This window comes from Leptidea sinapis, chromosome 22 (genome assembly GCF_905404315.1).
Source record: "Leptidea sinapis chromosome 22, ilLepSina1.1, whole genome shotgun sequence".
NCBI classification, from domain to species: Eukaryota; Metazoa; Arthropoda; class Insecta; order Lepidoptera; family Pieridae; genus Leptidea; species Leptidea sinapis.
In genome coordinates, this window is record NC_066286.1 from 2,650,445 (window position 1) to 2,666,768 (window position 16,324).

The window sequence follows — 16,324 nt, forward strand, 5'->3', positions numbered from 1 at the left end:
ATGTCGATACGATCAGTGGTTTAGGCGTGAAAGAGCCTCAAACAAAGACCATTATCATTATATATGTGTAAATTAATATACATAATAATATAAACTGAATACAACAGTACGTCACCAATAAACACAGGAAAATAAGGAGAACGTCGTTGTTAAGTATTTCATAGCCCGCCAGGTCGCTGTGTGATGACGCGTTGTAATTTAATTGCCGACCAAGTGGGAGCCCTGTCGAGGACGCGTCGCCATCTTGAATCACTTTTTATAGATCCGCTATTATTAATTATTATTTTAGCGGGAGCAATATTGAGATAAATTTCCTCCAAAACGGCAAAATTCTTTGCACAGGTTGCCGGCTAGTGTATGGCACCTATTTCTGCCGTGAAGCAGTAATATGTTTCGGTCTGATTTGCGAATAATGCTTACACATTACTGCTTCACGGTAGACAAAGGCGCCGTTGTGGTACCCATAAATTAGCCGGCATCCTGTCCAAAGGAGCTCACTGGTAAAAAGTGTTTTTTAAGAATCTTTACAAATTTGTGAAATAAATATTTATCATAATAATAATAATATTGACACACTTTTTACACAAATTGTCTTGCCCCAAGTTAGGCATATATAGCCTGTGTTATGGGTTACAAGACAATAATATATTTAATACAATATATTTACTTAAACATACATAAATACATTTAAACATCCATGACTCGGAAACAAACATCCATATTCATCATATAATTGCTTGCACCTACCGGCATTCGAACCCGGGACCTCTAGCTTAGTAGGTAAGATCACTAACCGCTCGGCTATACAGGTCGTCATAGATAATGTCCATTACATGCGCGAGGTTTGTATCGCAATGTTTTCTTTACTTTTACAATGTATGGATACTTTATGAACGGCCAAAGTTCAGGTAAAATTTGCACAAAAAAGCAGATATTATTATCAGGATTATACTGAATTTGTCTCTTGAAATTTGTATTTTCTTAAGAAAGACGCCATAATCACGTACTAGAGTTTGTATAAAAGATATTCCGACGGGTTGGCCGCTCTGAAGTGATCACCGCTGTCCACATTCTCCTTCAACACCAGAGGAATCACAGGAGCGTTGCCGGCCTTTTAGGTGTATGCGATTTATACAAAGCATATTTTTTATTTAATTAATATTTTTTAATAATATTCGATTTTCACTCCTACAGACAAACAAATAAGGCATCGTAATACATTTGGGAACCCTAAACAATGGTAATCTAACAGAAAATCCGTATAATATGTGACAACAGACAGTATAAGTCTTATGAACATACTGCCTAGCTTTCCCTTTGTTATCATAAGTATAAAAAAAAATTATTTACTAACACGTAAATTTATTAAAACAGAAGATTAGATTTTAATACGAAATTCTTAGGAGGGCTCTTCTACAGTAAAAGCTGTATGTATATTGTCGATAAAATAAATACCAATGTGTAAAAATAATATAAAATTTTATCTAAAGATTAAAAAAATCTCAATTTCAACCGTTCTCATGAATGCAAACTATCCAATCCTACAAGTAAAACGCACAGATAATAAAAAAGAATGGCAATCGAGTACGACAGTCAAGTTCGTATTCGATAGTTGTTCAAATAGGGTTCGATTTGGTATCGATACGCTCGATACAAAGTACTAGGGCAGCATAGAGTTGAAGAGCCAATAATATCGCGCGGTTAGAACTACGAAGTACGAAAAGTTTGTATACTTTGCGGTTGTTGAATCTTGATGTAACATCTTTGGAGAAAGGTCAAGATGTTGCCTTTTTTCACCAATCTAATTACAGATAAGATTAATTAAAACAATTTTATTGATACGAAAAATTCTAGGTTAAGTACTCTCGCATCGTGTGGACTTAGGTTGTTAAACCAATTCTAATACTGTGCTAGTACTATCGCCTTTAGGGTAGCGAGAACATGAGAAAGAGATTTCAATTTTTCATTTTCACGACTTTTAAGCATTAAAACTCAAATTATGTAAGTCATTCATAACGCTTATGAGTAAAGATGTATTCAACCAATAGTTTCGAATCTAAACGAATGAAGTTCTAGACTTACAATTTGCATTCAAAATGGTGTATCTTATTCATAATATTATATCCCCGAGTTCGAATCATTCATATGATGAATTATTTTGATCCCTAGCTCGCGGGGCTATTTTTAACTTTTAAGTTAACTATTAATTATAGTATATAATGTAGACTATTCGAAATATTTTTATTTTTACTTAAATATAAAGTGTAAAATAAATGCACGAAGTGAAGCGATGGAGATAAATTATTGTTACGCGATGTTGTACGTGAGCTGTTCCAATCCGTCCGTAGTAGCGGTAAATAGATGTAACCTCATCGAAACTCATGCGAGCCTGGTACCATCGTGGCACATTTCACCTGTTCTTTGATCTCTCCACTTGCGTTTTCACTCACACACATGTCAATATAGCAGTATCGTCTTTGTGTCCTACGCCTTAAAGCTGTTTATTGTTTAAATAAAAAGTATTGTGATTTTAGATCGTGCCTCGCAATGGCGTGACGCGACAATGACCGATATGACAATGAAACTTCTTTAATGTTATGTTTTCTTAGTATTTCGAACTAGATCTTGTAAAGGGTAAGGTCAGGATTTTTCGACATAATTATTTTTATGAGACTATGTGAGCAGCCGTTTGTTTCGTACATGCAGGCTCGAGCTTATTTTTTAAAGTACCATGGAGTTGTAAATTGTCATTTTTAAAAATATAATCATTTATAACTAAACTTACCTTTACAGGTGGTGTTGGAATGTACAAGGGAGGGTCATTTTGAGATCCACTGTACAGCTCCTGGCCATCAAGACCCCTCGAGCAACCCTCTGCATCAACCACACTATATCTGCACACTATTCCATCTGCCGGCTTAGCATCATAACCAGGCGGTTTCCCGACATGGAAACCCTTGGCTTTCACCCAAAAACGAAACTTCGAACTGTCTGAGCTATTGCATTCCTCGCCACGCAGAGTTCGCAGAATCCGAGCGTACTTCTTCAAAGTTATCGTCTTAGTTTTCGCCAAATCACCATAAGTTTGAATAACCCACGGTTGGTACGTCGTAAATAAGTCCAGTTTGGGATCACCGGTTTGTATTTTTGGTCTCTTGTTGTTGTTTTGTTCATTTTTCTTATCTTTTGAACTGCCTGGGGTTGCCTTGCGTTTACAAGGCTTTTTAGGTGTTTTTTCTGGAATACCTTCTTGAGTCAACTTCTTCCGGAGGCCACGATCTTTTATCATTACTGCAGCCATTTTTAATGCCTATATAAATAAATATCTGCAACTCAATCCATCTCACACACACATTCACTAAAATTTTTTCAAAAAATAATATAACTTATCTCAACTAGGTATATTCTACTTGGAACGAAGTTTATAATTTAGAATTATTTATATAGAAGCAGAACCTTAGTAAAAAGTCACACAAGTATAGTTTATTAAATTTATTGGTTATTTTTTCTCTACTTTCATAGGAATTAAATCCAAACCAACAAAACTTTTCTCGTCATGTACTACATATTACGCGAAGTAGTGTGCAAAACACGAAAGATTTCTACGAAAAATGACGTAACATCCCTATCATACGACCGCAAGCGTGGAACGCGCGCGGCGAACTGACTGAGTACTGAGAATTGAGTCGAATACGGAATCAGGAATGGTGAACAACGATTGGCAGCTGGCTGTGGGATCGGAGGCGGCACGTGCGGGCAGGGCAGTGTTAATTGCCCACAAAACAATCTGCCGACTTGCGGAGTGCCGACCGGCGACCGTACTCGTCCGATAATGGCTGCTTGACGCTTGTGGATCGTCTGTGTCGGCTTGTCCTTGTGATAACGCTGTTATTGTTCACTACTTAAATTTTCTGGGCGCCTGGTGTATTAGAGTTCAATTCGCGATTTGTTTTGACGTTTTGTCGTTTAGTAAAAGAGCCGGTCCACATCACAACTGGTTAGAGCTCACAGAACACTAGCGTATAGACAAACACACACTCACGCACACAGAGTTCTAGCTAGGTCTGAATAAATGTAAAACCAATATATTGTAAATTGGTTTAGTTATAAGAATTAAATAACGGCGAAAACTGGCCTCCTATTCCCTCTCCCTCCTTCCCTTTCCCAAGATCCCCCCCCTCCCCCCTCTTATATTTATGTTATATATGTATGTATACATATCTATGTATTTATTTACCTAGTTTTTAAGTTAGTTTTAAGTTCTAGTCATTAGTCTTAAGTTAGGTTAAGTGATAGGTTACGATTAATATTACGTTATATCAATAGCAAATAGCCAGGTTTTCCCAGTTTCCTGGATTCCCCCCCCACAAACCTCATGTATTAGTTTTTAAGCATAATAAAGTTTTATCCCTCAATACGTAGATAGGGTTGTAGAAATAAGTTTTCTGATACCTACATATATAAGGCTTAATTGTAAATTGCTTTAATAAGTAGATTTAAGTAATTTTGTAAAATGTATTTAATACCAAATATAGAAATCTTGAATTTGATTTTTTTTTTTTTTTTAAAAGAGCCGGTTTGGCTGACACCGCACGAAATAATCAATTTATTTGGAAAAAGGGTGCTTCATTTTTCGCGTTTGGACTACTGAGCATTTCTGTTGATAATACTTAATAAATATACATAAATTAATTTATTATATATAATAGATGAGCAGCTCGCTAACTTCCAAGTGCTGACTTGCAATCTATCGTTGCTGAATTAATAAAATTTAAGTAAAATCAATCTCATTTTAAATACATATTTACTTACCGACCTTTCTTAAACTTAAATAGGTAGTATCATAATAATATTTAGGTATCTACTTTAATCAGCTGATCTGAGAATTAAATATAATTTTTAATCTTATTCAAAGCTGAAATAAGAAATACAAAACAAAATAATATAATATAATATTAATATATATACAGGTGTAATCGTTTCGTGTTATTAGGCTATTATTCCGTAACCATTAAAGATATCAAAAATCTTTAAATAATATCAATAACTTTTTAAAAATCAAACGAGAAGACATTCAAAATTTATATTAGTAGAAAGGTCATTGAATCGATTTGACCTGTATGTACACTATTTAGCTATCTAATATTATTTTTTCTAAAATTGATCTAGGTATGAATATTTTATTTTTGTGTGTAAGTCATAGTAATAATACATATATTATGTATTTTAGCTTAAAAAAAAGTATTTACGAAAATACCTTTGGCAAATAATAATATGTAATAAGTATCATAATTAGTACAGTTAGTTCTAATTTAAAATTGTGTTGAAATTATAAAATTATGTAACCCTTAATAAAATATAAAGTTTCCTAAATGTTCGATCGATGGCACAGAGCGACAAAACAGTCATAATCTGAACAAACAATGTTTCAAGTAAAATGAACTTTGTGAGTATCATGGAATAGAAGCTATATTTAAAATCTCGTGAGGTACATGCGCGCGCGCATCTCAAGCACGCGACCACAGGCTGCGCGCAGTACGCGCACTTGCGCGATTTGTGCGCATCCTACCAGGCGATCAGATGTACGTAAGAGGTTAAAGCGTACCGTGGCGACTGGCTGATAGTGCGAGCAGCGCGGGCGCATCTAGTGCCATCTTGCTCTAACGAGTGACGTCTTACTCTTAGTAGCGTTCGTTGATCGTTCTATCTCATCTCGTTATTATTTTATTATTAGTTCTAGCCGCGCTTAGTTCTGTGTATGTTGTGATGAATCTAAATTATTAGAAATAGTAATTATTTGCTTTATGCTGTTTAAGAGAGAATCGCTTAAGGCACAGAGTTTTTTATTTTACACCTTTTGTCTTTTGATTGTCCACACACTGTTTATCTTTAAATACTTTTGTAAGTGAACCGTTTTTTAAGTATCACTGCGGCTATTTCCAGTCTGCAATGTTTCCTTAAAACACTCATAATTTTAAACAGTATGTCCTTTGATATTTTATATTATATACTAACTACAAAATATCATAACAGCTTATATTATTGGGACCAATCTTTCACCAATCACCACAGAAGAAACTATGTTGTCCTGGTAGATCAGTTGGAGTGATTTCATGAAAGCCAAGATACGTACCAAAGCCAAAATTCAAAGTACATAATATAATACCTTGCACACAAGTTTCCCGACTGACACGTGGGATGTTGAATCAACAATAAATTTCCTGATCTCTTAATAAGGTATAAAAATATATGCAGCGTATGACTGTAACTAACATAAACAATTATATAACAAAAATAAATAATATAACTGTTAAACCACGTTTGTGTGCACTAAACCCGTATTCAAAGTCATATCAACTTTATGCAATTAGGCTTAAACTAACCGCCTTAAAAGCATCACTCATATTTCTTTTAAATTACTTAATCTACCAAATAATGTTCGAAAAAAGTAGAGCTCGTGAGAAGAACATACATGAAATTCAACGGCCTCTCTTTTCAATCAAAAATACAGTATTCTACAATGGCTGTGTTGTACCGCGGAGTCTGTGATCTTCTGTGTTAACAAGTTCTACCTGACCCATGCTTCCCTAGTACATATTTTAACTTAATTCAGAATGTGCAATAGGGAATTTTGTCTGTCGTCTGTCTTGGACTATTTTTACACATCAAATTGACGTGTCCATAATTTTATCATTTCGTTCTCACGAACAGTTTTTGAAGTCTTTAGGCGCATTTTAATTTTTTACATCGTTTAAAAAATATATAAATAAGCAAAAGTTTATAAATATGTATAACAACTTATAAATATGTATATATGTGCCAATCTAACTTTAATAATATTAATCTTATTCTCAATAAATTTATTTCAAAAGTGAATTTTTTTAAAATGTGAGTGGTCTTAATGTATTCAAATGAAATAATAATCTCAGTTAAATGAAATGGTGGAGTTCCAGGAGTATTTTACTATTTCATCATCAAATAAAAATAAAGCGGAAAATTGTTTCATTTTCTATTCTATATATCATTCATTATAAATTTCATATTTTAAAAAACATTAAATAATAATAATTGAGAATAAGAAATTTAAGGCACATAGTACATATCTGTGTCAATACCAATTTATATGCGTATATTATATTCCTTAATATTCAATAACGTTGTTATTGACTTTAAGTTACTAATGAAATGATAATAACAGATACACTTGGAGATTTGAAAACAATATTTAAAACGATTATTAATAACGGTTAAAAATCAAAGAGATTTGAGTTATCCTCAAGCCTCGTTAAAGTAACTGCAAAAACTGTTCGTAAGATATAAAAATTAATGATATTTAATATTAATAGCACGTCAATTAGCTGCGTAAAAGGGACGACGACAATCCCTATGCGCATTTCACATTTATAGTTAAGATGAAATATGTACTAGGGAAGCATGGGTCGGGTGGAACTTGTTGACGCGGAAGATCTCAGACTCCGCGATAAAATATGTTGTTAATGCAAACAAACGTGGTTATCAGTCATGTATGCATTTTTGGTACATAATACTTTATTCTTAGATAGATAATTGACTAGACACAATTTACATGGTTCATGGCGGTAAACCGGAAAATAAGGTTTTGTAAAATAATTAAAATCCTGCCTAAAGTAATTACAGTTATACCACAGAACAGTATCTTTTACATGTTCTGAGAGTCATACGCTGCATATATTTTTACACCATAAGTGTCGGTAAACTTGGGTGCAACTTGTATGTACTGTGTGTTGGATGTGTTTGTTTCTATCTCGGCTTTCATGAGATTATCATCCATGCGCAACGGTGACCACTCCAACTGATCTACCAGGACAACATAGTTTTGTCTGTGGTAATTGATATATCGGTCCTAGAAAAGTTATCTGACGCTGGCTCCAGTGCGTAAGTACATACTTTATTAATGCACCTCCACTTCAAATGCACAATATTGAATCTAATAATTTATAAATATTATTTTCCAGCAGTTCCATTATTCCATCATACTTACGAAATTTAACTCTTCACCTATTAAGTAAACTCCGGTATACTACAATTTAATATCAGAGAATTTAATATCATAAATAATAGACCCGGCAATCGTTGTATCGCCATATAAATTAATATAATAAAGCATTTTTTTGGGATAAAAAATACAATCTCATTATGCAATTATAATTATAATAATTCTGGCTTAGACGTATTGTTATAAGTAATTTTATCGTAGCTTACATGCAGATTCTGATTGAAAAGAGACATAATATTAAAAAAACTGTTTATTTGAGCGAAATTAACTATAATAATTATTTATTTATTTATATGTGTTAAAAAGGACCGGAATCACAGTAGACATAATATGTACGTCTACTGTGCCTTCTTTGCGCATAGCACGATATTGGCATTGCAAGATGAAACATGTACTAGGGAAGCATAGGTCAGGTGAAACTTGTTGACGCAGAAGATCGCAGACTCCGCGATTCAATACGGTGTTAGTGCAAACAAACGAGGTGTAACAGTAATGTATTTATTTTTGGTATTTAATATTTTATTCTTAGATATTTTCATTAAATTTACATGATTAATGGCGGTAAATATGAAATTAAGGTAAATTTGTAAATTTGGATAGTCAAATTCTAGTTTAAACTTTAAACTAATTAGAGTCATACGCGCCATATATTTTTAAGGCCATATTACTTTTCCGGCATTTTCGCAGATACTTAAAACGGTAGAATAATAAAATCAAGCCATACACGGAAACCAAGACCGAGACATTTTATTATTGAGTCAACATCCCACGTTTCGGTAAATTCATACAATGAGTGGGCGCGAGGTACTTAATATAATTAAAACAACGTTTGCCCGGTCAGCACTTGTCTTGTTTAAACAAATTTGTAATAATTCTGGTGACATTTATTAAATTTAATTATATTTTGAAATTTATAAAATAATTGACCAAAAGCAAACACCTACTTATAATTTATTTATACATACAGCTTTATTCACGTGTCATCGGTGTCGGTACCGACTAGTTCGGTCCTTTCGTAGGTCCTTCATCAGTCCAATTACGAGCCCAAGTACGCAGTAAGAGGTGGTATAGTATTTCCCTGTGAACTTTAATCTCCTTTTATATACACACCCTTTTCTATTTAGTTATATTATACCAGTGAAAAAAAGACAATGTCTTATTTCAAAGTGACAATTGCGCAATTGTTTGGGGCTTTCAAGAATCCTGAGCGGCACTTTATGATAATAGGCAGGGTGTCACTTACCATCAGGTGAAACTCTTACTCATCTTGTTCCTTTACCTCTAAAAAATAAAGCAAATAAATCCATATTTATTCATTTTCCACGTTCACTCTGGTGATATGATTCAAACAGAATTCTCTAATTCGTCCCGTCGCGCGTCGGGCGGTTACCAACCGGCTAACTATTTGAGCCCTGAGTGAAATGCGTGCCTATATTGTAGTTGTCGATAATAATAATTTAATTTAATATAATATTATAAAAATAGCATATTATAGTAAATTATATAATAAATATTTAATATTATAAAAATAGCTTCGAAATAGCGGTTAGTTTAATTTGTACAGGACAGTAAAGTCTTACTTACGCTCTCGGGCTTCCTTATTTATTTCAGCCAGTTACGGAGCATCATATTTTAATAACCGCCGCCTGATGTACTATCCATAGATATAATGACAAGAGAAATAGAAAAAAGCACAGACCATGCATGAAAACGTTGAACTGCTACTGTTTAATCACCTTAAACGGCCGTACATGGATGCTTATGCAAAATTATTAATCGATATCGATTTTTGTTTATATTCGCATCCCTAGTGACACCTAGTTTTCACTGGAACTGGCCCCCTCACACGGCTTATCTGCAAAGCTTGGCGCAGCGGATATATTTTCATTTTACCACGAGGCACCCGCCACGTTTTTCCGCTTAGTACTTACTGAGCGGCTAAGCGCATTTCCTCATGTTTCTGATGCTCTGGTACGTTGTTACAAGATTCTGTAACACGTTTGTAAATAAAATTACTCCAAGCAAACACGTTCGTTTAGTTTCATGCATGATAATAAAATAATCTGTTCATTGTGTTTCGTTCAAATGTATCTGTGGTATCACGCATTTTGGACGATTGACAAGACACATTATTATTGCGGCGCGGTTATGAGTCGACCAACCTCTACAGCCCAAAATCTCAAGAAGCCAATTTAATTTATTACGTATCCTCTTTAACTCGAATAATTTGAGATTTCACCCTCTTTAACTTAGAATTTGATATGGAATTATTCTATAAGTCTCTGCAAGTCGAGATTTACTTAAGATAAAAGAAGAATAAAAGTGTAACTGTGATTTGGCGATTAAAGAGTGTCAATACCTACTTTCATTTATTCGGCCTCAACCTTTCGCAGAGGTGTCAAGGTACCTGAATAAAAGAATATATTGTAACCATATTATTCTAATGGTCTTTAATGATGAATGATTCTAACATCAAGAAAGTATACATACTTTATTTAGATTTTAGACAATGACGCGATGTAATAGTTTTTTAGTTTTCAAAGTTGGTTGCCTCTGATTAAATTTTGTTCTGTTATATGATTTAAATTTTGTGGGGTTTCTTTCTAGTCGACCGAGCAGTTGATCATTATCGTCGACGCTTGTATCGCAACTCGAAAATTGAGCCCTTAAAGGCCACACACATTCTGAGCCTCGTCATAATCTATATTGGATATTTTGGAAAATTCGTCTCACAATTTCGTAAGATTTTAAAATTCACACCTAATTCATATTATGACGAGAATAAAAAAAATGCATGTGTATAAAAATCTTTTAACGTACCTTACCACTTACTCCTTCATTAATAAAATTATTTGTAAATAAATAAATAATTTAATTAATAAGTAAAGGTTACGTCATAAAATGATGATAATATGAAATATACCAGGCGCTCAGAGGGGGGCAGGCGGTCGCACGGCGAAGTAAATTAGGCGCGACTCGCTCTTACAGCTAGCTGTCGCTGTTGCCGCCTGCCGCCCGTCGCACTCAGCGATATTGCTGTCGTCCCGTTTCCACTAGGGCTGTCACTACAAAACTTTCTTAATTAATATGTTCCAGTTATCATAGTCATGAAAATATGTAGTTTTGTTTGTATCTGTTCTAAACCATTTATGCAGTTATTTTTATGTAGACCGTTAATTAAATTTAAGAAAATTATTTATGAATATTTTACCCACAGAATAGATAATCTCTTAGATTTAATTAATTGAATATATTATCTAATATAAGTAGTGTGAACATGCCTCAGTCTATACTTAATGTATGCAATGTGTGTATTACAAGAGACTTCTAAGACCAAGTATTCGAAACCTAACTTAGGATTTTTCAGTTTTCTGTACTAAGAATAAGAACGTGCGCACCACGTAACTTGTTTTGTATATAATGCATGCATTTGGAAGCTGGATAACATAAAACAATTATCAGACTTATAAATATTTACTAGCATTGTTTCTTTACATCATGGGATTTTTTTTATTAATACCTATCTTTACTCCGAGCTTTTTTTTTGCTACTCGCTTATGAATAATAATTTACAATGTTATATTTCATGTATTTATTTTTATAAAAAAAAGTTAGTTTAAATAATAGGAATAATTTTAAATAAATAATAATGAAGGTGCAGCCCTAGGTGTGTTCGTGTCGGCCGCCGCCTGCCAGCCCGGGAACAAAGCAGCCGCGCCGAGCGCCACTCAGCGCTACCAGACGGCTATACTGCGAACAACCCGTGCTAATACTTGAAATAATATTTCGTATGTAGTAATATTTTTTAGCTTTATGTGGTTCATAGTTAAATGATGTCAACAAGAAGACAGTGCCACCGATGGTCAACTTAGTTTTTGTGAATGCATGAATGAATAAAATTTTATGAAGACTCACATTAAAATATTTTTTCCTAGACTAAAATTACTGTATACCTATTTAAAACGAACTTCACAGTTTGACATGACGCAGGTACCTTCAAAAAAGAGTCTCAAAGGTCAGCAAGTGACGAGTGACGTCAATCTAACTCAAGTGATAAAATCCTCTAGTTTGCATGAGAGCATGGGTTGTGGTGATTCCTTCTCATCTAGTAGCCCACCCACTGATTATTTTTTGTTATATAGTAATTGAATATATTTACTGATCATCACGAGTAAATAAATAAAAATATAATGGAATACATGAGTTAAGGATTTTGATCTCTTGACCTCGTCTTACATAGAACAAGCTGAGTCGTATGAGACAAAATTGTTTATATAGTCACTATTTATTGAGGCTTACTACTTTCATCATATTATAAACGGATACGTAGTGATATAAATGTTATCTATAGGTAATTATTAAATTTTAAGTAAGGCGACTGACGTTCTACGAAACAGCAGCTTGATAAAGCGGTAATGCCAGCGAATGACTATACGACGAGTTACGAATATTACATTGATCAAGGTAAATGCCAAAAAATTGTACTCGTTTATTTAGTTTAGATGGTTATTGCGCCAAGAAGTTTAATTCAACACAACCAATACAAAACGTGTATTTATGTAATAAATGCACAAAAGTATCAACATTGTTAGAGCGCGCTTTTCACACAATAATTCACCGAGGCGCGGCGCGGGTCGACATCGACATGGCAGCGCGGCGCGGCGTCCCGTGCACTCTATAACCTCGCCTACCGCAAAACAAACACCTACGTATATGTCATGTGTTTCTGGTACTTGTGCGACTAGTGTATGACAAAGTTTTTATGTAACTTGTTTGTATGTGTAATACATACATACAGCCGACTCGTACAAGAATTTTTTATTGTAAGGAGCTCGATATTTGTGTAGTATATTACGAGCGTATGTATCCGGGGAACAATCCGGCTTGATTCTGACAATTATGGTCACACTCCTGGGGTTTTGACTTTACTCTTTCAAGGTCGGAGTCGCAATGTTACATACTATGGGCACGGACAGTGTAGCTGCCTCTCCGTGATTACAAAAGTATTTTGCACAAGTTGTATGAAAATCCATATACGTGTTAGGGTCCAAATAAATTACATAGTAAACTCATATCTGACGTGAAATTTAAAAATGGAACGAGCTTTTTCTCCGAACATAACAAATTATCAGGTTAAATGTTCAATCCTGTCCAAATAGAAGTTTATTGAAAAAAAAAACAAATTAACACAATAAATTATTGTTGTTGGTTGTTCGTCATTGATTTTGAAGTCTTTGTATTCGACAAAAGATGACTTAATAAGGATATTATACAAAATAATTGAAAGAAAATATTTAAGTAATGATAATATTGAATTTTATATGACGATGAATTTGATGAACTTACTATAAAAAAATCCTTTATTTTCCTATATCCTTTAAAAATAATGACACACCTTCACACAAATTATTGCCCCAAACTAGGCATAGCCTGTAAGTATGGGCACAAGACAACGATATATTTAATACAATATACTTACTTAAACATACCTAAATACATATAAACATTCATGACTCGGAAACAAACATTCATAATCATCATATAAATGATTGCACCTACCGTGATTCGAACCCAGTAATATGTAAGTAGTAGTTGCCTCTGTGGCTAAGGTGTCCCCCTTAAACCTTTTCAATACACTCTATCTCAGGCCCTTCTCATCAAGTCCTTTCCAACTCTTAGATTATAAATATCACCCCATCTCCTCGTTTCCCTCTTTGTGCCTTCCCATGGTATCCATTAAGTAACTTTTGCCGTCCATCTTGAATCGTCTCATCATGGCATCAGGCACTAAGGAGGATAAAAGGAAGATTGCCGTCAGCCAAATAAAAATGGAATGGATGTATGTTAAAAAAGTATGCGACTGATCCGAATTACAGACAAAATAAACAATAGGTAAATATATAAGAGAGAAGACTAAACTGACTGATGCCATAGCAAGAATCAGACGCATGAAATATGTCTGGCCAGGTCATGTATACTGATGAGAACTTACTATAACGCTACCTGATATTCAAGAGGCGACAATGATATCAACGATCATGACGTTGACATTTTTCACGACACGTTTAAGCCATTTAGAAATAAAGTTTTAGAAAAAATAACGACCACGGTAGATAATAATTTGTATTAGATTGTTAAGGACTTATTATTCTTACTTTTATTTTTTGTAATTCCACACTTACCACTTTATAATTATTTGCATTGTATAGTTTCTAGAATTAAGATTTATTACTAAGTTACTTAATTTTTTCATAATTAAAATGCTGTATGTACTTATTTAGAATAACCAACCTAGAATTAGTATGTGAGTGAAAATCAATTGTTAATGTTAAGTTATTGTTGGTACATCTTAAATAAATAAATAAAATAAGATTCACTGTATAGATTTAATTTCCGCGCTCTATTTGAGAAAAGTACTATACAAGCCTTCTTCTATTTATTTATTATTTGGCCTTGACTACAACTAGGCATTGATGGACTGTCTAAATACATAAGGGACGAGACGAGCAGGACGTTCAGCTGATCGTAATTGATACGCCCTGCCCATTACAATGCAGTGCCGCCCAGGATTATTGAAAAACCCCAAAAATACTGAGTGGCACTCCAACTGCGCTCGTCACCTTGAGACATAAGTTGTTAAGTCTCATTTGCCCAGTAATTTCACTAGCTACGGCGCCCTTCAGACCAAAACACAGAGTACTGTGTAGCAGTAGCTTAGGTACACATTACTGCTTCACGGCAGAAAAAGGCGCCGTTGTGGTACCCATAATCTAGCCGACATCCTGTGCAAAGGAGCTTTTGCTGGCAGCCGCACTAATGTACTATTTTTCAGGTGAGTTGAGCACTTTCGAGAGGGAAAAAAAGTTCATATTGTCAATGCCAATGAAAATAATATTCGGTCAAATGCACGTAAGAATTGCACTTCATTGTTATACTATCACAGTGTTACTAGATATCCAACAAGTATGTACACAGTATATAATACAATATTTTGTAACCAAGACTCTACATTACCATTTCAATGGCGGCCAATAAGTTCTTTCTTATAACAAACATTAGAACGATTGGGTGGTTAGTTATCATTCAGTCATTTTTCTCTGATAATGATAACTATAATAAATTTTTAAATAAAACTTTTAGGACGCGTGTGAGACTAACTCAAATTATTTTTCGAATTGAAGTAACGCTCTATATATAGTCTTTTAAAATTAATTGCCAAGTGTGATTTATGTTACCTTACACGTTCCTTCAATATTATTTTTGATTTCTAAAAAATGTGTAAAATATAATGTCAACAAAAGTAGAGCATAAAGGCAGATAGGTTTTCAATTAATTAAAATCCATCCCGCGGTGTCAGAGCTCTATGTCTGAAGTACAGTTCAGACAGAAAACTGTTAGGCGAGCTCTGTTTTCGTTGGACGTCAGGAAGTCGAGCGGGCCGGATGGCATTTCTCCAATCGTGCTTAGAACGTGTGCCCCTGAGTTGACGCCGGTGCTAACGCGTTTATTCCGGCACTCTTATTCCAAAGGCGTATTCCCTGACTCATGGAAGTCAGCCCTTGTCCATCCGATCAGACAGTTCGGATCCGGCGAACTACAGGCCTATTGCTATTACCTCCCTGCTCTCCAAAATCATGGAGAGCATAATTAGCCGCCAGCTTTTAGTATACCTAGAGGGTCACCAGTTGATCAATGACCGACAGTACGGCTTTCGCCATGGACGGTCGGCAGGTGATCTTCTGGTATACCTAACAGATGGGCGGCGGCTATTGAAAGCAAGGGGGAAGGCCTGGCAGTTAGCCTGGATATAGCGAAGGCCTTTGATCGTGTATGGCACAAGGCGCTCCTCTCAAGACTTCCATCATTTGGGCTTCCCGAGAGCTTGTGCCGGTGGACCTCCAGCTTCCTCACTGGGCGTAGCATACAGGTCGTTGTCGACGGATATTGCTCGAACCCGAAGCCCGTGAATGCTGGAGTGCCCCAAGGCTATGAGTTATCTCCTAAGCTGTTTCTTCTGCATTTCAATGATATGTTGGACACCTTCAACATACATTGCTATGCAGACGACAGCACTGGTGATGCCGTATACACGGGTCATGCAGGTCTCTCTCGGGAAATCGTCGACCAGTGCCGGGAGAAACTTGTGTCTTCTATCGAGTCCTCTCTCGAGAAGGTCGCGGAATGGGGTAAATTGAACCTTATCCAATTTAACCTCCAGAAGACTCAAGTTTGCGCGTTTACCACTAAAAAAACCCCATTTGTCGTATCACCGCTCTTCGAGAACACTTC

General features: G+C 35.0%; 1 protein-coding gene across 3 annotated transcripts in view; it reads right to left on the reverse strand.

Moving 5' to 3' along the window:
• Window positions 1-3,645, reverse strand: part of LOC126970968 (nucleolar protein 4-like) — a 197,495-nt gene extending 193,850 nt beyond the window's left edge. For all 3 annotated transcript variants that reach the window (XM_050817122.1, XM_050817121.1, XM_050817120.1), the window contains exon 1: window positions 2,786-3,645. In XM_050817122.1, the coding sequence (XP_050673079.1) occupies window positions 2,786-3,301 (516 nt within the window). In that variant the 5' untranslated portion in view covers window positions 3,302-3,645. The remainder of the gene's footprint in view (window positions 1-2,785) is intronic.
• Window positions 3,646-16,324: the final 12,679 nt, after the last annotated feature.